This window comes from Phyllobates terribilis, unplaced genomic scaffold (genome assembly GCF_046119375.1).
Source record: "Phyllobates terribilis strain yellow unplaced genomic scaffold, ASM4611937v1 Scaffold_12__6_contigs__length_324123572, whole genome shotgun sequence".
Classification (NCBI taxonomy): Eukaryota; Metazoa; Chordata; class Amphibia; order Anura; family Dendrobatidae; genus Phyllobates; species Phyllobates terribilis.
In genome coordinates this window covers 242,149,448-242,171,738 of record NW_027362772.1, presented here as the reverse complement: position 1 = coordinate 242,171,738, position 22,291 = coordinate 242,149,448, and the positions used below count along the sequence as shown (strand labels likewise).

Genomic DNA, 22,291 nt, shown 5'->3' with positions numbered 1-22,291 from the left:
CAGCTGGAACTTCAGCACCCATTAGTATATTAGACCTTGGACCCACTGGAGGATCTGATCTGCATGAAATTATTTTTCTAGCCAACCACAAACAAGAGTAACGAGAACCTCCAGTTGTCTGAGTAGGCCAGGACAACACTTTGAGATAGAAGTTGTGTGTTGACTTTTATACAGCAGATCCATCCTTGATTCAGGCCTCATCACATATTGTCTGCGGTCTAAGCTGGAAGACCAGATAGACAAGGACTGGCCCCATTTCCCCATGGGAATTCTACAAGATGTCCTGTTGTTTCTCTCTTCTCAGCAAAATGTTTCCTGAGTAGAAGCCTTGTGAAGAACATGAAGATAACAGTGCCATTCTTGATGACTACCGCTTGGACATTGGGGGAGCATTCCTGTATATATTAGGCTGGCCATACACATTAGATGGCTGTCGGCCGAAAGATTGTTCGGATGACGGTCATCTCAGCCAACTCTCTCATCGCTCGGCCGAGCTCTCCTGTGCTCTCTATGAGAAAGCTGCCGACAGATATCTCGGCCGGTGGTTTATCTCAGGGAGAACAATGCGTTAGTCAGTCTGAAATCAGATGTGCCTGATCAAGATTGCGCCCAACCATCATTTGGCTGGCACTCCCATACACATTAGACCGTTGGCCGAAACCATTGACAATGGCGGGTTGCAGCCAACATAAGTCTAATGTGTATGGCAACCTTTAGCTATTAACCTCTAAACCAGATACACTCTTAGTTTTTGTTATATGAATGATGAATGGCCAATAATATGATATGCGAACGATATAACTGCAATGTAGGAAGGCGGATTGGGATATGGTGTTACCTGGAGTCACTTCTGAAAACATCAGAGTAAAAATTGTAGCTCCACGGATTGTACGGCGCAATTTACAATGGCTTGATATACTTAGCAACTGGTCGGCCATGGATGTCGCTGTCAGTTTTGCGTCTACACTACACTCACCACTTTGATCCAGCTTTACCATTTCAGTGGTCACTGAAGCACCGGGACTATTTGAGTAACCCTCCCTTCCCGCCATATTAATTCTCAACTTACCAAAATCCTAGAACCACATGTCCCATCTCTATAGATTTAGACTTCCTCTGAAAAGTTGGAACAGCTTCCACATTTCATGGTTTAGAAGAAGTTGACTCTTTGACTTTAAGAATGGCATTTTATCATCTCTTTGGAGACCTTCCAGTTTTGGTCCCAGAACATATTCTGAGGACATTGAAGCCGATGTCTCTTTGGGAGGATTTGATTCTCGGGGTAGCGAGCTTCACCGTATACAGGCTTATACTCATAGATGGACCGAACTTTACAACATACTAGAAAACTAAACATTCTTTTATTTATGTGACTCAGTAAAATATTCAGCTCACTCCTTGTTCCTCAATTGCCCCTTTACCATTGCGCAAAAACCCTCTTTTGCCTCCCGGCTGAGAATAACTTTAATCTTTTAGGGTATGGGAAAAATAAGACCTCATATCGAGCAAAAGCCCAGAAAAGTTCTCGTTTCCAGTAGCACAACTTCCAGATTAGATCAGGAATGTGCTGTCAGTGACACGCAAACTGTATGGGGGACCAACGATTGTATCAACTCTTGTTCTACCCCATAATAAGATTTTCCTTTTTTCAATAGAGGCTACAGCTGTTGAGCAAAAACCCAGCTGTACTCCCTTCTCTAGCTCCAAAATTGCCTCACTGTTGCTGCCCCGGTCTCTGTAGTCAGCTTGATGCTGTGACGCCACAACTACAATTCATATAACTGCTGCAGCTAATCACAGCTATCAGGAGCTTGTTGAGAGAATGAGTACAGTGATTGGCTGCAGCGGTCACAAATTTTGTAGATGTGATTGTGACATCCCCTTTCAGACTGTCAAGAAAGACCTGAGCAGTCGGCGGCATAGAGGAAGGGTTGGAGCAGGGAAAGGGAGTATAGATGAGTTTTTGGGGATTTTTAAAAAAAATTAGACAATTGGTGCTGTATGTTCTCCAGTTTTAAACTCTGAATATTCACTGTGAAGAAAACTACAGCCAAACCCCATCCAAACAGCACAGCTGGGTGAAGGCTGTGCTGAGAAATTCAGTGTGGCTCTATTCAGTTGGTTTGGAGCCGCGGTTTATTGCACAAAGGGTGGCCAATAGTGATGGGCGAGCATGCTCGGCACGGCTCGATACTTGGTCGCGCATCAGGGTGCTAGACACTCAATCAAGCATCGGTGTGCTCAATCAAGGAGTGGGAAGTGCAGAGTATCGTATCCCCGTAAGGAGAGAGAGAGAGAATTTTTCCGTCCCCCGGAAAAATGCTCGAATTTAGCATTCACTTCCATTATGCTCACTACTCGACTTGAGCATGTCCGCGCGTCCGACGTGCTCAATTCGAGTACCGAGCACTTGAGCATTTCAGTGCTCGATCAATACTAGTGGTCAGAAAAGGAAAAATAGTAAAAGGGGTGAAAAGCCATCATCCCCTTTATTTTTAGACTCAATGTGGGTCCCAGACCTCTTCTGATCATAAAGTGGTGGTATATCCTAGCAACATCTCATCACTTTATAGAATAGGAAGCCCCTTTAAGAGCAGGATATGGATGCTGTGCTCTTCATAATGAACTATATATGTAAGTACAGATGGAAATAAGGTCCATGCACATTATAGCCACACGCTGCCGGTTGTGGTCTCCGTTCCCGTAACGTCCACTACCTGATCGCTTATGATACTGAATTTTTAAACAGGCCTGCACTTATAACTGTGCTGATAAAATATTAATCCTCGGCATGGAGGGGTCTGCACCGTGGGATGTTGGAGTCAGCGTACGCTGAGCTCTCGTGCACTTCCAGGCACTGACAGTGACAGATGGCCCATACGGTAGAGTCGTCCAGTGTTTGTAAACTCCTAAGCCCCGTGATACAGATCGGTAAAACAGACGTTACATCTCTTGTGACTCCCTCCATAAATAAAGCTTAGACGGGTACCTTTGCAGCAGAGTTGGAAACGCCGTGTGTGACATTTCGGATTAAGCCGCCAACATTTCCATACTTTATAAGACCGGATACTCCTTCAGACACATCATTCAACAGGCCCATTGGATTGCCAAGGAAATCTACAGAGCCCAAAATCTTTGCCGCTTGACTGAGCAACTCCTTTGAGACACAATAAAAAACAAGGAGGTTAGTCAGAGAACTGTGACTCCGCAGCGCCATCACTTGCTCAGACGTGTGCACTCAGACTTTTTAACCCCTTCCTTTTGCGGACAGTTTTGCACTTTTTCCTCCCAATTTTCCAAGAGACAGGACGTTCCCATAGCCATATGGGGCCTTTTTTTAAGGGCCCAGTTGTTCTTTTCAATAAGCAATCTATTTTACCATACGATGTACTGAAAAATTCCAAGTGCAGTAAATGACAGAAGAAAAAAAAACGAAACAATTTTGACCAGTTTTGTACATTTTTTTTTTACCGCATTTATTGTGTAGTAAAAATACGTAAATAAAAAAAATAGTGTCGGCATTTTTTGAGAATCGAAACTTTTTTACATTCTTGAATCAATAGAACTGTGCAAGTGCTTGATTTTTCCGTGGCGAGCTGATGTTTTTATTACTTTGTGGGATACATACACTCTTTATAGAATTTTTAGTTTATTTTTTATTATTTTTTTTTTTTTAAGAGGTGCGAAAAATATAAATTTTGGAGTTTTGATTTTTCCGTTGCTTTAGGGCTATTCTGTAACTTCTATTAAACTTTACCCCTGAAACTCCCTCGTCGAAGGCCTCGCACCCAGAAAACTGGTCTCCTTCTCTGCAGTAATAAGGAACAAGAACACCACAACATCTTTACCTTTAGGTGAAGATTCGAGTTTGGCTTCAAGTCCTAAGTCATGCGGCTAGGCTTTTTTCTATATTGACTCCCATGATGGCTACCCCTAACAGGTGGCACTAGAGTCCCTCTTCTCTTTCTGTGTGATGAGGCTTTTTCCATTCTATTTCAAATGCTTCACTAAAGGGGTTGTCCAGGTTTGGGGCTCAAGTCTGCAGTCAATGAGTGGCGGCACTAAATGACGGCTATATCACTTGCACCAGCGGAGTGGTGGCACTAAACGAAGGCTTAGATGGCTCGGTGCACCGCAGGCTGCCATTGTTCTCAGCAGCACATGTAATGTTTACACAGGATGATGTGCTGCCGAGAACAATAATCTTGTAAGCAAGCCAAGAGATCATTTCACCCAGCAAGGGAACGTTTTCTACGTTCGTCAGGTGATCGCAAGCTTGCTTACGCTATAGGATTATTGAGATCGAGTGTTCCTAGGAATACTCGTTCCCATTAATCGTGCAAAGTAAATGCACCTTAAAGGAGAAAGATTAAAAAAAGAGACTGCAGCTCACCTCTTGGAAGTGTTTAAGGACATCATTGATAATGAACTCCCGGGATTCATATGGATGAACTCTCGTATAAGGATCCAGATCAATTACCGCATCCTCAAATTTGATTAGAGGGAATCCCAGGGTGCTCTTCAAGGCCTGAAATAAAACAAAATATATATTAAAGATGTATTTATATCTGATAAAGTGATGGCGCATTGCTAGGACATGACACCACTTTGAGATCACCGAGGTTCAGAGACCCCAGAAAGAATGGAAGGGTCTCAGTGTCGGATAACAGTTGCGTCACTTTCTAAGCTTTACATGACAACCCAGCTGTTCAACGAACGAAAGCCGACCCCATTCCCAAACTTTACAGAAGAAAAACTAAGAAAGAGGAAAACAGACATGTCAGGAGAGTGGACACATCCGCTGTATTTTATTTTTTAGGATTGGAAAATTTGTTTTATTGGTGCTTATTTTGGGGAGGTTTGGACGAATTTTGCAAAAATTTTTGCCAGTGAAATTTTTTTTCATCTTTCAAAATAAATGGACATAAAATCGTCCTTTGCCACTTGGTACATAGACAAGAGAGGCAACATGGGAAGTATTAGCTCTACTTGATATTGCCACTTGTAGACAGGGACTTGGAGTTTAATGGAGCATAAAACTATGGAAGTTAATGATGTGTGAGAAAACCCTCTTCTGGGTCAGTGGAGTTTTACTTTTGAAGAAGTGATGCGTGACGAAACCTTGTAACGAAACTTTAGCATCTGTATTTAGAGAAAATAATTTGGGGCATTAATTCAATAAGATAAGATGACAGTGGAAAAGTAAGACCTATGTGACTGAGTCCCTGGTAGAGAGGACAATGGAGGGTCTGTACTGGGTGGGATAGGCTACTACCATGGCATTGCGAGCCATGAAATAAAAGGCTAGCCTTCCTTTCTTACAAGTCAGGACGAACACATTGAACCTTTTTCTGTAAAAAACACCTCGGGTAGTAATGTGGGACGTAATGCACCATCCTTTATATCTCAGGCTCTGAGGCGGAGGGCCTGCTGTGCTTTTCATATAGTTTCCACTGCTGTTCCGGCTGGGCGACTTGCCATTGTTGTGTTATTGGCTGCAGTAGTCACGTGACACAATAATGTCACGCCATCCCCGCCGACATTACTGGAATGATGCTCCTGCGGGAGGCGAATATTCATTGTTTTTTTTTCTATGAGGCTCTGAATTTATTAAGCGGGGGTAATCCAGTATTAAACAACCCCTTTAAATGTGACTCAATGGATCTGAACGGTAACACCTGGTGCTGCCCCTACAAAAAGTGTAGCAATTTATCTGGCAATCAGAGAAGGAAGAGTGATGCTGCCCGTGCTGGCGATCGCAAGGGGTGTTCAGAGGTAGATCCCTCTCGATCTGGCATTGATGGCTTATCCTAACAATATACTATCAATCATCTAACCTTATAAACTATATTTCTCAGGTAGGGGGATCAGCAACCTTGGGCACTCTCAAAAACTACAAATTCCACCATTAGCTAACAGAGCACATTGGGAGTTGTAGTTTCAAAACTGAACTTCTGGATTTGGACCGGAATTCGTCCATGTTAGCTTTGAACATCCATAAAATATAAAAAACTATGAAAGTAAGCACCACTACCCATCAGGAATGTGCTTCTAATTTACCTTAAGGTCAGGCGGAAGTTTATTGGATGTAAAGACGCTCAGCTTAATCTGTGGCACCGATATTTTCAGATTTTCAAAATAATATCTTATCGGGGTGGTGTTCTCCTCGCCGGTCTTCTCGTGAATATTTTCATCCCATTTTTCAACTTCTTAAATGAAAGATAAGGAAAAAAACGACATTATAAAAGGTGTGCAAGACAACCGCATGCGACATTAACAAAAAAAGATTCAGCGGCAGTTGATTATGCTAGGCCTTCACTTCAGAGAAAAAATTGTAGGGATGTTCTTTACTCACCATTAAAAACCAAATTGTAGGATACTTATGCCCTCCCTTATTACACACAGGCATAAGCCAAATCATCGCAACATCGACCCATGGTATAGGGAACAAAGCAGGACGGGCAAGATGACGTGTTGTTTCTGATCACTATCACAGATTTTTAATTTTTTTGAAGTGGGGGTCACAATGGTTCACAAAGGGTACATGAGACTAGACAAGGTCAATAAACAGTCTACAGTCTGTTGATGGACCTGCATGGAAACCACATAGGCATTTCATTCAGTCCGGCAGGAAATATTAATAAAATAGCTTTTTAAGGGCTGATGTAAATGACAAAAGTATTCTCGAAGTGATACCTTTATTGGCTAACCAGAACAATATATATTTGCAAGCTTTCAGAGCAGAGAGGCTCCTTCTTCAGGCGGGATTACAAATGAATTGCAATTTTATCAATTCATTTGTAATCCTGACTGAAGAAGGAGCCTCTGTGCTCTGAAAGCTTGAAAATATATTTTTTTTCTGGTTAGCCAATAAAGGTATCACTCCGAGAATACTTTTGTCATTTTTGGGCATAAAAGTATTTACATCGATATTTCTGGATAACACGGTACCACAATAGAATTTTGTATTTTACATCTTTTTAAAGGGCAAAAGCCATAAAACATTAGTTTGACGCTATATATACACATGATGAGTTGGGCCATCACCACAAACCACCACTGACTGAAGTAATAAAAATCCAAAGGGTGCTTTCACATTGCGTTTAGGGACACGCTTGGTGGCCCCGTCGGGGCATACATCTGAACCCCATGCAAAACGGGATTTGGAAGTATGCGCCAATGGGGCCATAGATGTTTCTGAGATTGCCCTTTCATCCAGCAGTGATGTCTTGAGATAACAGCCTTAATGGGTTATTCCCAAGATAGGAAGTCATCCTGTATCCCCAGGAAATAGAATGACTGATCGCCAGGGGTATGACTGCCGCCATCAACCATTCTGACAATGGGGCTCTGGAAGCTCTGCAAAGCTTGATCTTAAAAGGAGCTGAAGTGCACATCCTCGATCTCCACTCCATTCACTGTCTCAGAGAACAGTGGATCACTGTTCTCTGCTTTTTCCGGCAGGGCCATAGACAATGAATGGAGCAGAGTTCAAGCACATGCACTTCCGCTCCATTCAAGACGGAGCTCTGTAAAGCCAGATTACTCCATTCTCAAGATCCCTATGGGTCCAAGTAGTCGAACTCCCGGTGATCAGCGAGTCTATCCTACGAATAGGGGATGACTTACCATCTTTGGGATATTCCTCAAAGGTCATTCAGACTGGATTTCTCCTTTAATGAGGTTGTTCCACCTACGCAAACCCTTTCCAAATAACCAGGTAGGGTATATAGACATCATAGTGGTCGCACCAGTACAGAGAACGCAAACACATTGTATTACCCGGTTGACTATTCATGGAAGAACACATGACCCCCCAACTTTGGCGATAATGTCTGATAGCTGCGATCATGGCGGAGGCATCATTACAAGCCTGAATACCCCGTATATATAGGTTTCCTTCCTAACCTCACCAGATTGTACACTTGCTCTGGATGTATCCTGCAGCTTTTATTTCTTCAGCGGTGCCATTGGCAAAGTGCTGAGCGGGGCTTTGTGATGTGCTGGCTAATTAATCGACTAAGCTGATTTTTTTCCCCTCTCATTCCCCTGAGCAGCTTTCCTCCCGGCCTGCCCTGGGCATTCAATGACAGCATTATGCAATCTGTTCTGCACTCTCGCTATTCAAGTCCTGCCAGATCCCCGGCTTAGCAGAATGTCTGGGCTAAATAACAACTTGTAAGGGCTTCAGTAATGCTCCTATCTCATGATCCGCAGTCCCCTCCGTTACAGCGTGCACTTTTCACCTTTTTCCATCTATTGTGCTGCGCTAACATCCACAAAAGAGGGAAAGTGCTGGTGCAGCTCGGAGCTCGGTGTCATTATGGTAAAGCCCTAGGAGAAACTCTTGTGCATCAGCGATGATAACAAACCCGTCCTGTCGGGATAGTCTCATTATCACTAGGGTTCTGTTTCATTTTCTTCCTAAAAAAAACACAATAAAAAGCTCCTTTCCCCAATTTATGACCCATTCCTTTAAGATATCAACATCAGACACTAATGAAAATGATATACAGAGAATTTGTAGGCACCGTCCCCGCGTATAGCAATCTGACCATGGCCGCCTGGATGAGAAGTGACTGGCAGATGCATTCAGTGTTGGGGCTGGGCAGGGGGATGTTGTGCCAGCAGATAAAAACAAAACCTGGACTAAAATCTGGTACAGATGGTTTTCTTGAGCAGGAGGCGGACGATCAGATGAATGCGATGGTACTTTGTGCATTTAAGGTGACCCAATGGTCATAAAAATACAAGCGGATGAATCACTGGGCAGCACCCACACCGGGATACGACCAGTCTGTCACGGGTGTGTCAGGTTTGACAGACAATCATTCTGGATCCAGCTGTAGAAGGTCACTTCATTTGGCCTTGCCGACACCTTCATGATCCTTTCATCACACCTCGCTCTCTAGGACCCAGTGGTGATCTCCACCTTCTGCTGCTAATTAACGCACCCTTGCTGGATCTTTAAATACACTCAGTTTCTCCAGAGAGTTGCTGATGATAGAGTTAATTCCTCTTTTCAGGTCTAGAGTTCTCGCAGTCGGCTGGATTCTCCTTGGAGTCCCTTTGTGGATTGTAGTTGTGATCTCTCTGGTGTCTTCTCAAAGCTAAGTGTATCCCCTTGTCTGCTTCCCTGGTTTGTCTTTAGGTGCAGTGGGGGCTGACTAGTGCTCACCCCTCCCCCTCCCTACCTAGGGCCTTGCTCTAGGGTCAGCCAGGGCTAAGGTATCCTGCTTGGCAATAGGTGCGGAACCTATTTAGGGACGATAGGGGAGTCAAGGTGTCATTAGATCTGCTTAGGGGTCTCCACTCCCCCTTTCCCTAGTTGCTGGGCTTCCCCCATTTTCCTGTCGTCGTATGCTGGGTTCATCCCATACCTAGCATGAAACAGTCTCTATTTTTGTTTTTAAAAATACACTCCGATTCATTTCTTAATATACCTGGCTAACATTTACCTTGTGAATATACACTCCTCAATTGCAGCACTAACAAGGAAAAGCCATGGAATTATGGAAATTGCAGGATGGATAGACGTGTTACTGAAATGGAAATGATGCTAAAATGGAAAAAAACGTCCCAAACATGTCTATTTATTCAGTATGGAGTATGAGCACAAAAAAAAAGGATTTTTGGTACGAAGCGTAAAATCTCATTCTAGGGGAACATAGGAAACCATGGGAAATCTGACACTAAGAATACATATGAATAGCTAGGTGTCGGCTGGCCAGGTGTAGCCTGTTGTGGAGGAGACGACTTTTTTTGTTAAGTTGTATTCTTAGTGTCAGGCTCCTTAGTGTCAGCCTGTTATATGAAGCGGTCATTCTTGGGTAAGGAGACCCGCGGCCAGTCTTTGCATTGTGGTCCGATTTTGGACCGATTTATACGAATGTCTGAATGCAGCCTCCAGGTGTCCTGCAACAAAGTGTCTGAGAAATCCCGCACTTACAGACTTAGCTGCTATCAATGAGGTTATTAATGGTTGTCTGAGAAATGTTACATTGCGCTGAATGCACTTGGGCAAATCATCAAAATCCGCTGCTGGCAGCTCGTGTGTAATTGTTGACTAATGACGTCTCAGATGTGCTTGATGGGAGACAAGTCTGGAGACGCTGCAGCCACGCAGAACGAGTGTCATGTTGCAAAACAGGGTCATGGGATAGTGTTGAGAAATGGCTAAACCACTGACGTACAAGAAAACAACACGGTGCTTAAAGGGTATATTTAGCACCTCTCGCATTTGCAGGTGGGAGGCGCTACTGACATGGCGTCCGATGGCTGCACACCCATCAGACATTATGCACCTGCCCAATTTTTGCATAATGCCTGGTAAGTGGCTGACAGAAGCCATGTCAGAAGCGAGTCTTTCCTCCCGGTGTGGAAGTGGGGCAACTACATGACTAATTAAAATTGCCTTGATGTATCTATGAGTAAGTTATAATGATAATGTTGGCTAGTGTGTGAAAACAACCAATTTACTGTGTATAAAGATTTTCAGCCATTCTTGAGATAATAAACACTTTTCTTTTGTTTACAGTTGGTTGTCTTGGAGACCGACCACCGCTGCTAGACAGAGTTTGCAAGGCGCTTACAATTTCTTTTGAGCTTGTCAGCACAGTTTTAAAGCTGGCTAGGATCACTGTTACCTCCTAATCCCGGCAGTGCTTAAAAGCTAAACACCAGCAGTGGTCGGTCTCCAAGGCAACGAGCTGTAAACAAAAGATAAGTGTTAAAATGTCAAGGATTGCTACACATTTTAATAAGCCGTATATTGCAAATCTGACAATATATGTCTGAGAAGATAGAACTAACCTTGTTAAAAGGAAATACAGAAATGTTTTTAATTATTTTTGCTTTGATGTGTCCCTTTCAGTTCTACCAGGACTCTTGACAATCAGTTTCCTTCCCCCTCTGGCAGCCAATACTCCCTTTTTACCTCTCCTGTGAACTAAGCTGATTCTTACTGCTACGGCTCTGTTCCTTCCCTGACAAACAGGTAGAAAAACATTTCTATGGGCTTCTCTGCAGCGAACAAATGGCTATGCAGACATCTGGCTGTTGGGAGCAGAGTGAGCATGTGTGTCCACCTGCACTCCGCTCATTAGGTGGAAATGCACATTGCTATACACTTTGACCACCAGGTGGTGCCATGCTAATCAAGGAAATGTCCTAATTCTTCAATTGATCATTTCTTCACGGCGTATAAAAGGCAATAATGTTCATTTTTTTTTTACTATCTACACAATGATTGGTGGGACAATCACTTTCTGAAAAAAGCGATTCACTAGAACGCTGATCTGTAGCGCTTTATAATGGGCACGGGATTGGAGATTTCCATAGAAAGACACCTTTTTTTTTTCATGTCTGCAAAGGAGGGGAAACCTGGGAAGAAAATGAGCAAGAATCCCCTTTAAAAAACTGATGAGTGGCTCCAAGAGCAACCATTCACCAAAGAACTAATGAAAACCGTCTCCATTTTACCCAGCAATCTCCTCTGCATCACAAAGGCCGGTCCTATTGTCCGATAAGTAAATGCAACAGTGAGCCGATTGTCCCAATAGATAGATTTCCCTTCTCGGCTGTCAGGGCAAAGACTAATGACCGTCTAAAGCGCGGGTTATCTGCAGCAATTATCAGAACACACCATTTTCTAGGTCTCTAATAAAGCGAAGTCTGAACAAAAACCCCTGCAACAGAATCACGCCGGCTTTCTCATGAAGATCAATGGAGTTGGTAGTTGATAAATGTAGAGTTCAGGGGAACATTAGTGTCTGATGTCGGGGACTTCCTGTGAATGCCGTCATTTACACAATGCCATGAATAGATCTTTATTTGCGCCAATCATAGTGTTGCCAGTATCTGTATGCTCCCGGGTTACCAATGCCGACATTTTAAAGATGCTGGGATCACTCATACACAGGCTCGGACTGGCCCACGGGAGAACAGGGGAATCCTCCGGTGGGCCACCACCCTCTTATATGAGCAGTACTTGGCACAATATAATTGATTCACCATCTTATTCATTTAGCAATCAAAACAGTTTATCCTCATTCACAAAAGTCCATAGCAATAAAGCCATATTTACATGTAGCGGAAAAGTGGGGCCCTGGAGTTGATGGTACTGGTGGGATCTTGGCACCCCAGTCCGACACTGCAAGTCATACATATGCCCGCCTTCTAGTCTAACCAGGTGCTTCAGAAACAGCTCGGACCCGGCGAGACTTGGACGCCGCCCGACCTCTGGCAACCAGACATTGAAGACCTATAAGTTGCAAGAGCGGGCCTCTATGGATCGATCGGACTAAGTGACACTTTAACGCCCATATTGCCAATTCACTGCTTGTACTTCCTTTTAACCCAAAGATGTTAAACTCAAACACACGGAGGGCCAAAATGAAAAACGTAGACAACGTCGCAGGCCAAACAGTATACAGTATAATGGGTACCATATAGTCCTCCATAGAGAATAATGGGCCCTACATAGTCCTCCATAGAGAATAATGGGCCCCACATAGTCCTCCATAGAGAATAATGGGCCCCACATAGTCCTCCATAGAGAATAATGGGCCCCACATAGTCCTCCATACAGAATAATGGGCCCGACATAGTCCTCCATACAGAATAATGGGCTCACATAGTCCTTCATACAGAATAATGGCCCCACATAGTCCTCCATACAGAATAATGGCCCCACATAGTCCTCCATACAGAATAATAGGCACCATATAATCCTCCATACAGAATAATGGGCCCCACATAGTCCTTCATACAGTATAATGGGCACCATATAATCCTCCATACAGAATAATGGGCCCTGCATAGTCCTCCATACAGAATAATAGGCCCCACATAGTCCTTCATACAGAATAATGGGCCCCACATAGTGCTCCACACAGAATAATGGGCCCACAAAGTCCTCCATACAGTATAATGTCCCCACATAGTCCTCCATACAGTATAATGGCCACACATAGTCCTCCATACAGAATAATGGGCCCCACATAGTCCTCCATACAGCATAATGGGCCCCACATAGTCCTCAATACAGTATAATGACCCCACATAGTCCTCCATACAGTATAATGGCCCCACATAGTCCTCCATACAGTATAATGGCCCCACATAGTCCTCCATACAGTATAATGGCCCCACATAGTCCTCCATACAGCGAGCTGTGAGCGTATAGCGTATACACCTCCGGATTCCAACGCATGGAATATGTGTAAACGCCCCTGTACGGTCACTGCCAGCTTCACGATAGCCCAATTAAGATTATTCGCTGCCACCACCGATCAGCTTTAAAATACAATATAGGCCTGATCAGACACCTGCTTTCTGGTAGCGTATGCCTTTGGGGGAGGGAACGATTGCAGAGCAAAAGAAACAGAACTATTACATTTTATATTTAATCTAAAAGGGAGGCAGTGTTTATGAAAACTATACAAAAGGTTTTACAAAAGGGGACAATACAGTACAGAATATACAGTTACACCAAAATAAAAGGGATTAATAGGAGAACTTACTATACAGATCGCAGAGACGCTTCAGTTTAGCAGGAGGGGAGGCGCTCCAATTGATTTAACAGCTATCGAACTGGACCACTTGCTTATGGAATATATACCTCCCGGCAAGAAGTATAGATCAATCTTCAGTTGGATCTTTTATGCCTAAGGAAGGGGCCTGCCCACAGACGCTCCTGTGATGACCTCACGCGGGTTGGTCCCCGTCATTCAAGGTTTTATTAAAATATCTAACTTCCGTGATAACTTCTCGCTGGGTCATCGCAGAAGCTCGCAAGTGACGCCATATTTTTTATTACGAATTTACCTTTCTTTAGAGACTAGACATGACGTGACTGCGGTTGGTTATCTGTGTACTTTTGCATTACAGCTCATCGGAGGGGCAGACAGCTACGGAAAAATATGCATATTGTTCCTTGTCTGACCCTGCCGCTAAAAAATATGTGTCCCATTAATATTGGAAGTATAGAACTTCCGATATTCCATATTTAATGTTGGTGCCGGCGAGACTGCAGTTTTCTGTTGAGCAAATGGGGATGCCCTGGGGGTGAGAGAGAATTCTTTTGAAGCTAGGAACCGCATCCTCCTCACCTAGGTGTATATTTATCACAGGCCTTTGTCACTAGGACTACATTCGTATGGTAATTTGAATAGACAATTCAGCTTGCCACCTCTCCTGTGTAGGACGATTTGCATATAGACAGCTCCTTAGATTGCCGCTCTTCTACTCTGGCAAATAGTATAGAGGGGGATGGGGTGGGGAGAGGGGTTTGGTGGGGGGGGGGGGGGAGAGAAATTATTAATATTTTCTATGACAGCCCCAAATAGTCCTACATACAGAATAATGGCCCCCACATAGTCCTCCATACAGTATAATGGGCCCCACATAGTCCCCCATAAAGAATAATGGCCCCACATAGTGTTCCATACAGTATAATGGGACCCACATAGTACTCCATACAGTATAATGGGCCCCACATAGTGTTCCATACAGTATAATGGGACCCACATAGTACTTCATACAGAATAATGGGCCCCACATAGTCCTCCATACAGAATAATGGGCCCCACATAGTCCTCCATACAGTATAATGGTCCCACATAGTCCTCCATACAGTATATTGGGCCCCACATAGTCCTCCATACAGTATAATGGGACCACATAGTCCTCCATACAGTATAATGGCCCCACATAGTCCCCCATACAGAATAATGGGCCCCACATAGTGCTCCATACAGTATAATGGGCCCCACATACTGCTCCATACAGTATAATGGGCCCCACATACTGCTCCATACAGTATAATGGCCCCACATAGTCCTCCATACAGTATAATGGGCACCACATAGTCCTCCATACAGTATAATGGTCCCACATAGTCCTCCATACAGTATAATGGCCCCACATAGTCATCTATACTGTATTATGGGCCTCATATAGTCCTCCATACAGTATAATGGCCCCACATAGTCCTCCATACAGTATAATGTGCCCCACATACTGCTCCATACAGTATAATGGGCCCCACATACTGCTCCATACAGTATAATGGCCCCACATAGTGCTCCATACAGTATAATGGGCACCACATAGTCCTCCATACAGTATAATGGTCCCACATAGTCCTCCATACAGAATAATGGGCCCCACATAGTCATCTATACTGTATTATGGGCCTCATATAGTCCTCCATACAGTATAATGGACCACACATAGGGCTGGTGGTTCTGGTGTTGTGGGACAAATATAACCACCCTGCAGGCCAGATTTGGCCCACGGGCCAGAATTTGATATGTATATTCTAACCACTACATGTCAGAGACATGCTGCTTTGGAAATGCTCTGATCTAGTCGTCATCCTGCCATCACATCGCTCAGATCCTTACCCTTATCCATTTATCACACTTTCGATACACCAAGTGTAAGAAGCAATTGCTCATTTGCTGCCTAAGATCGTCTGTAGATCACGATCTGAGCGCACGGACCGGCCACCGGTCTCTTGACGGAACTTGACAGCTTCACAGGCATGTATGAGGCTGTTGAAGTTGGGCGCGCGAGGAGGCCCATGGCCGGACCGTGCACTGCAGATTCAGTCTGTATATCACGGTCTAATATATACCAGCTCTTAACATGTACCCTTGTTGTATAAGTGAAAAAGAAGATTTTGGGTTCTCATCGTAAAATCTCTTTCTCTGAGCCTTCATTGGGGGACACAGGAAACCATGTTTTTGCTGTGCCCCCACAATGAAGCAATAGAGAAACATCTTTTTCAGTGACCGGTCGTCCTTTCTTTAGGCCTCTATTATATTCATACAATGGTTAACATTTTTGGCAAATCCAGAAGCAGAATTTCTTCTAAATTGAGATTTATCAGCCCGTTATGGCAAACGTAGCTAGACCTGAGGATCATGATGGAGATTCTAGGAGCGTTTGGTCTATTTTTGCCCAGGGCTCGCTGTGACACCCTATTAGTCCACAGCCTGAAAGAGGCTTATTTCAGCTTCATGAGTCTTGTGCGCCCCCTGGTGGAGTTTTGCACAGTGCAAATGCGAAAGGATAAATTCCCAGCTTCATCTATTCACAGAGATGTAAAGAACAAAGATCTGGTTCCTGTGCAGTGCACGGAGCGGATCACATTAGATCATACCTGTTTCTGATTTTCCAAAGCCAAAATAGCTTAGAAGTTTTAGGAGCAATTTCTCCTCGATCTGCACGGTGAATTTCTGAGCAGTGATCAGCAGGTGCTAGAAAAAGAAAAAAAAGCTATTGACCTGTCACAAAAGTGAAGAGTGTTTGGCGAGACCAAAAAAGAAGAATGACGCTGTCACTCAAGACTTTGGTATTACATTATTTTATTCAAGATCATAAAAAAATTAAGGATTTTCTACGTAAATTGCGACTAAAGAGTGAATTCCGCGCTCTTTTTTAAAGGGGTTGTCCAATCTCAGAAGAAAAGTCTGCTATCACTATGTGAATGCATACAGCCACAATTCCCTGCGGGGGTGGGCGGTCACATGACTATATGAATGAGATTTAGACACTTGCAGTCACGTGACGACTAGACTCTCCTCAGATAGAACACTGACAAGCTGAGGAACGTCTAGTTTTCATGAGACAGCATACAAATGGCATGTATACGGTGACTTGACCTCACACTAGGGAATACAGGTGAATCATGACAGTGTATGCATTGCACATGGTCACAATTCAGCAGTCTGCAGTCAAATAGAGTAGCTGAAGACTTATCTGCTGAGACTGGACAACCCCTTTAAATCATAACTTGTAAAACAGAGCTGTAATTTACTGTGGGCAAAGAAAGCAGGATTCCGAGGCTGTGTCTATGAGTGAACAGGGGGGAAACAGGGCTCACAGCCTTTCTCTATGAATGAGCAGGACTCACAGCCTTTCTCTATGAATGAGCAGGACTCACAGGCTTTCTATGAATGAGCAGAGGAAGCAGGACTCACAGGCTTTCTATGAATGAGCAGGGGATGCAGGACTCACAGGCTTTCTATGAATGAGCAGGGGATGCAGGACTCACAGGCTTTCTATGAATGAGCAGGGGATGCAGGACTCACAGGCTTTCTCTATGAGTGAAGAGGGGGAAACAGGACTCACAGTCTCTCTATGAATGAGCAGAGGAAGCAGGACTCATAGGCTTTCTCTGTGAATGAGTAGAGGAAGCAGGACTCACAGGCTTTCTATGAATGAGCAGAGGAAGCAGGACTCACAGGCTTTCTCTATGAATGAGCAGGGGAAGCAGGACTCACAGGCTTTCTATGTGAATGAGCAGAGGGAGAAGGACTCACAGGCTTTCTATGAATGAGCAAAGGAAGCAGGACTCACAGGCTTTCTATGAATGATCAGGGGATGCAGGACTCACCGGCTTTCTATGAATGATCAGGGGATGCAGGACTCACCGGCTTTCTATGAATGATCAGGGAATGCAGGACTCACAGGCTTTCTCAGTTAATGAGCAGCGGAAGCATGACTCAGGCTTTCTATGTGAATGAGCAGGGGATGCAGGACTCACAGGCTCTCTCTGTGAATGAGCAGAGGAATCAGGACTCACAGGCTTTCTATGTGAATAAGCAGAGGAAGCAGGACTCACAGGCTTTCTATGAATGAGCAGGGGATGCAGGACTCACAGGCCTTCTATGAATGAGCAGGGGATGCAGGACTCACAGGCTTTCTATGAATGAGCAGGGGAAGCAGGACTCGCAGGCTTTCTATGTGAATGAGCAGAGGAAGCAGGACTCACAGGCTTTTTATGAATGAGCAGTGGAAGCAGGACTCACAGGCTTTCTATGAATGAGCAGGGGATGCAGGACTCACAGGCTTTCTATGAATGAGCAGGGGAATCAGGACTCACAGGCTTTCTATGAATGAGCAGGGGAAGCAGGACTCACAGGCTTTCTATGTGAATGAGCAGAGGAAGCAGGACTCACAGGCTTTTTATGAATGAGCAGTGGAAGCAGGACTCACAGGATTTCTATGAATGAGCAGAGGGAGAAGGACTCACAGGCTTTCTATGAATGATCAGGGGATGCAGGACTCACAGGCTTTCTATGAATGATCAGGGGATGCAGGACTCACAGGCTTTCTATGAATGATCAGGGGATGCAGGACTCACAGGCTTTCTATGAATGAGCAGGGGATGCAGGACTCACAGGCTTTCTATGAATGAGCAGGGGATGCAGGACTCACAGGCTTTCTATGAATGAGCAGGGGATGCAGGACTCACAGGCTTTCTATGAATGAGCAGGGGAAGCAGGACTCACAGGCTTTCTATGTGAATGAGCAGAGGAAGCAGGACTCACAGGCTTTTTATGAATGAGCAGTGGAAGCAGGACTCACAGGATTTCTATGAATGAGCAGGGGAAGCAGGACTCACCGGCTCTCTATAAATGAGCATGGGAAGCAGGACTCACAGGCTTTCTCTATGAGTGAGTGGAGAAAGAAGGACTCACAGGATTGCTCCTTGAATGAGCAGGGGAAGCAGGACTCACAGGCTTTCTCTATGAGTGAGCAGGGGAAGCAGGACTCACAGGTATCCTCTATGAGTGAGCAGGGGAAGCAGGACTCACAGGCATCCTCTATGAGTGAGCAGGGGAAGCAGTACTCACAGGCATCCTCTATGAGTGAGCAGGGGAAGCAGGACTCACAGGCATCCTCTATGAGTGAGCAGGGGAAGCAGGACTCACAGGCATCCTCTATGAGTGAGCAGGGGAAGCAGGACTCACAGGCATCCTCTATGAGTGAGCAGGGGAAGCAGGACTCACAGGCATCCTCTATGAGTGAGCAGGGGAAGCAGGACTCACAGGCTTTCTCTATGAGTGAGTGGAGAAAGAAGGACTCACAGGATTGCTCCTTGAATGAGCAGGGGAAGCAGGACTCACAGGCTTTCTCTATGAGTGAGCAGGGGAAGCAGGACTCACAGGTATCCTCTATGAGTGAGCAGGGGAAGCAGGACTCACAGGTATCCTCTATGAGTGAGCAGGGGAAGCAGGACTCACAGGCATCCTCTATGAGTGAGCAGGGGAAGCAGGACTCACAGGCATCCTCTATGAGTGAGCAGGGGAAGCAGGACTCACAGGCATCCTCTATGAGTGAGCAGGGGAAGCAGGACTCACAGGCATCCTCTATGAGTGAGCAGGGGAAGCAGGACTCACAGGCTTTCTCTATAAATGAGCAGGGGAAGCAGGACTACAGGCTCTCTCTATAAATGAGCAGAGGAAGCAGTACGCTCAGGCTTTCTCTATAAATGAGCAGGGGAAGCAGGACTCGCAGGCTTTCTCTATAAATGAGCAGAGGAAGCAGGACTCACAGGCTTTCTCTATAAATGAGCAGAGGAAGCAGGACTCACAGGCTTTTTAAATTAGCCTTGGCAAAGATAGTTTTTTACATAAAATAACTGAACTGGATCAAATATAATCAGATATTGAACTCAGCATGTGTTACAATCCCCTCCTTTCTACTATACTGCCTAAGATAAGAGACCTGACAGCGCCACATTAAAAAAAATGTTCCTCCTCACCTTGTACAGGTCAGTTAGTGCGTTCTTGCTGGGCACTTTCACTGCATTCACTTGTATTGCAGGCCCTGACTCCATCTCTTCAGTTTCAATGCTCTTAGGGGTCACAAAAAGCATGGCTGGCTGAGTGGTACCAATCAACTGGTTATCAACCTATGACAAAAAAAAGAGTCAAAAGTTTAACATACAGCAGGTACAAAACGACCAGAAACATTTTCGTCATGAGAACCCAACAATTATAGGCAGTCACAGGACTACAGATGAGCGAATCACTTCGATTCGTCCTTTTTAGAGCTCCGTTTTTTACGTTTCCACCTTTTTTCGAGACGCAGTCTCACAGTTCGGTACCTGAACGTTCTGTATATGGAGCTCCAGCACTTGATTGGAGGCTTGATGCATGTACTGAATATTAATGCCCCCGAAACTTGCGAACACCAGCTCCTCTGGGAGTTTATTGTTCAGCGAAATGCCAATTCCGTCCTGTAATTTTACGATCACCTAAAAAAAAGAAAAATATACCCAGAAATAGATAAAGCTGTATAACCCGTAGAAAAAAAAAATGTCGGCCTCCTGGTGACCGCACACAAACCTCTAATTCCTGCTCTAGCTCCGGACTTTCATATTTTTTCATCTCCAATTGTTTAAGGTCATCAATCTCACTCGAAAGACGCTCAGCTCTGCGCTGCTGAAAGTCTGTGATCTGGAAATGGAGAAGTAATGAAAGCTGGTGCACGACTCAAACTGTATGACTTTCTCTATGTCAGCCACACAGAAAAAAAAAATAAAATATATATATATATTTTTTTATATGACACATGTGTAAATTAACACAGGGGTCAGCAACCTTTTGCACATGGTTGGCACTGCTCAATATGCGATCAAGCATCGAGCAGTGCCGAGTATTGCGTGGTGCTCGTGTCCCCGTAAGAAGCGATGTGCTGCACTGAAGCCGTGTATTCCCCTGCTGGGAGTGCAGGGACTCCTGTCAGTCGGACTCTTTGTGAGTGCTCAAGCATTTTTCGAGAAAGAAAGATCTTCAACTCACAAAGAGTCCGGCTGACAGAGGAGTCCCTGCACTCCCAAGCAGGGGAATACCTGGCTTCGGTGCGGCGCGTGGCTCGAATTTCCCATTCACTACTATTATGTTCGCTACACGATTTGAACATGTCCGAGCATCCGAAGTGCTCGATTCGAGTCCCGAGCACTAGAGTATTTCAGTACTCGATCATCACTATCTATGAACACAAGATTTTGAAGGATGGAGCTGCAGCCATTGGGATTTTAGCTGCCCTGCAGCAAGGCCGTGTACTCAGATGGCAACCTTTATCAGAAAGGACTACCAGTCGGGTATAACACCGGTCTAGCAAGGTGCATAATATCCAAATAAATTGAATAGGAGAATGCCAAAGTACGAATTGGCAGAGGCTGGGATGGCAAGGTGTGCAGAGCCCATGTATGAAGGGGCGACGTGCCTGGAACAAAGGCTGGCACTTTCTTTTTTTTTTTACTGAGAAAATACGTTTAGGGTATAAATATTGTTGGTCTGCCCTAATGTTATATGAACCAATGGGTGCGGGGTCTCTGAAATGTCAAATTGCAACTATACTGGGCACAAGTAGATGGCAGATCCCATAACAATGTTCTAGCACCTTCATATTGCAGGCCATCGTATAAAATTGCTGACATTTACCTGTAAAACTCTGGTAGGCCCATCCGGGATGACCCTGATGGACAGCACCCCGGACCCCGGCCTCATCTTCTGGTTTATAAACTGCTGCTCTCTGGGGACGGATCCCATATTCTCTAAAGTAGCATCTGGCCCGAGCACAACCTCCGCTCCATCCATTAATCCAGAAACCCCATTTCTTGCCTATATAAAAACAAGTAGATAAGGATGTCGGCAAATGAACGCGACATCAAGGTGGTAATTCCTGAATCCGATAAGTACCCATGATTGTAGATATTGTTACATTTACACTTTCACAAACTGACCTGGACGACCAACCCGGGTAAACTGCAGCTTAGCTTTCCATCTCGGAAACACCATGTCTGTGTGGTGCTTCGTCGGCGATCCGGCTTCCGCAACATCAGAGGTTCATACCTGAGAACATAACGAAATATATTGCTAATCGTTCGCATTGGAAATGCAAAACTGAGGTCCTGAGTCTGCTTGATATTTTCCTTAAGTACTTTGGTTTTCACCAAAATCTCCCAAAAATAATGAAACTTTCTATATAACTGGCCCCTGTGTGTAATGCGGGAATTGACTCCACTAGGGACAAGGAGTAAAAGTTCCATAGATGTAATGTGGTGCTCTGTAATATATAGGTTGTGAACTGTATGGCAGAACCAAGGTCAGCACATTTGATTTGAAGGACGTCTCATAGTGTGACCTCGCAATATCTACGAATAGGGTAGACCGGGCAAAGTGCAGCCTGCAAGCCACATCTGGCCCTTTGGCTGCTTCAGTCCAGCCCACAGACCAGGACAGCCAAAGAGTTGAACACCGTGGCACAGTGGCCATACCATGGAGCAGCCCTCCCCCACCCAGGGTCCCAATTTCGCTGGATGCTGGTAATGTGAATATAGTGGTGGGGGAGGGAGCTGCCGAATTCTTTTTCCACCTGAGACTCAGACAGAAGATGCGATTATATCACTATATAGCGTCTGCCGTGCGGAGCATCAGTGCACAAAGCAAACCGGGGACAGAGCACCAGGAGAACAGGAGCAGGGCGA

At 44.8% G+C, this 22,291-nt stretch overlaps 1 protein-coding gene across 1 annotated transcript in view; it reads right to left on the bottom strand.

The window, feature by feature from the left end:
• The window catches only part of VPS13D (vacuolar protein sorting 13 homolog D), a 225,904-nt gene that overhangs the window by 86,807 nt on the left and 116,806 nt on the right, over positions 1 to 22,291 (bottom strand). The window contains exons 55-63 of the mRNA XM_073655412.1: positions 21,548 to 21,656; positions 21,246 to 21,425; positions 20,145 to 20,255; positions 19,904 to 20,053; positions 19,559 to 19,708; positions 16,169 to 16,265; positions 6,061 to 6,209; positions 4,394 to 4,528; positions 2,990 to 3,157 (exon numbers count right to left, since the gene is read on the bottom strand). Of these exons, the coding sequence (XP_073511513.1) occupies positions 2,990 to 3,157; positions 4,394 to 4,528; positions 6,061 to 6,209; positions 16,169 to 16,265; positions 19,559 to 19,708; positions 19,904 to 20,053; positions 20,145 to 20,255; positions 21,246 to 21,425; positions 21,548 to 21,656 (1,249 nt within the window). The remainder of the gene's footprint in view (positions 1 to 2,989; positions 3,158 to 4,393; positions 4,529 to 6,060; positions 6,210 to 16,168; positions 16,266 to 19,558; positions 19,709 to 19,903; positions 20,054 to 20,144; positions 20,256 to 21,245; positions 21,426 to 21,547; positions 21,657 to 22,291) is intronic.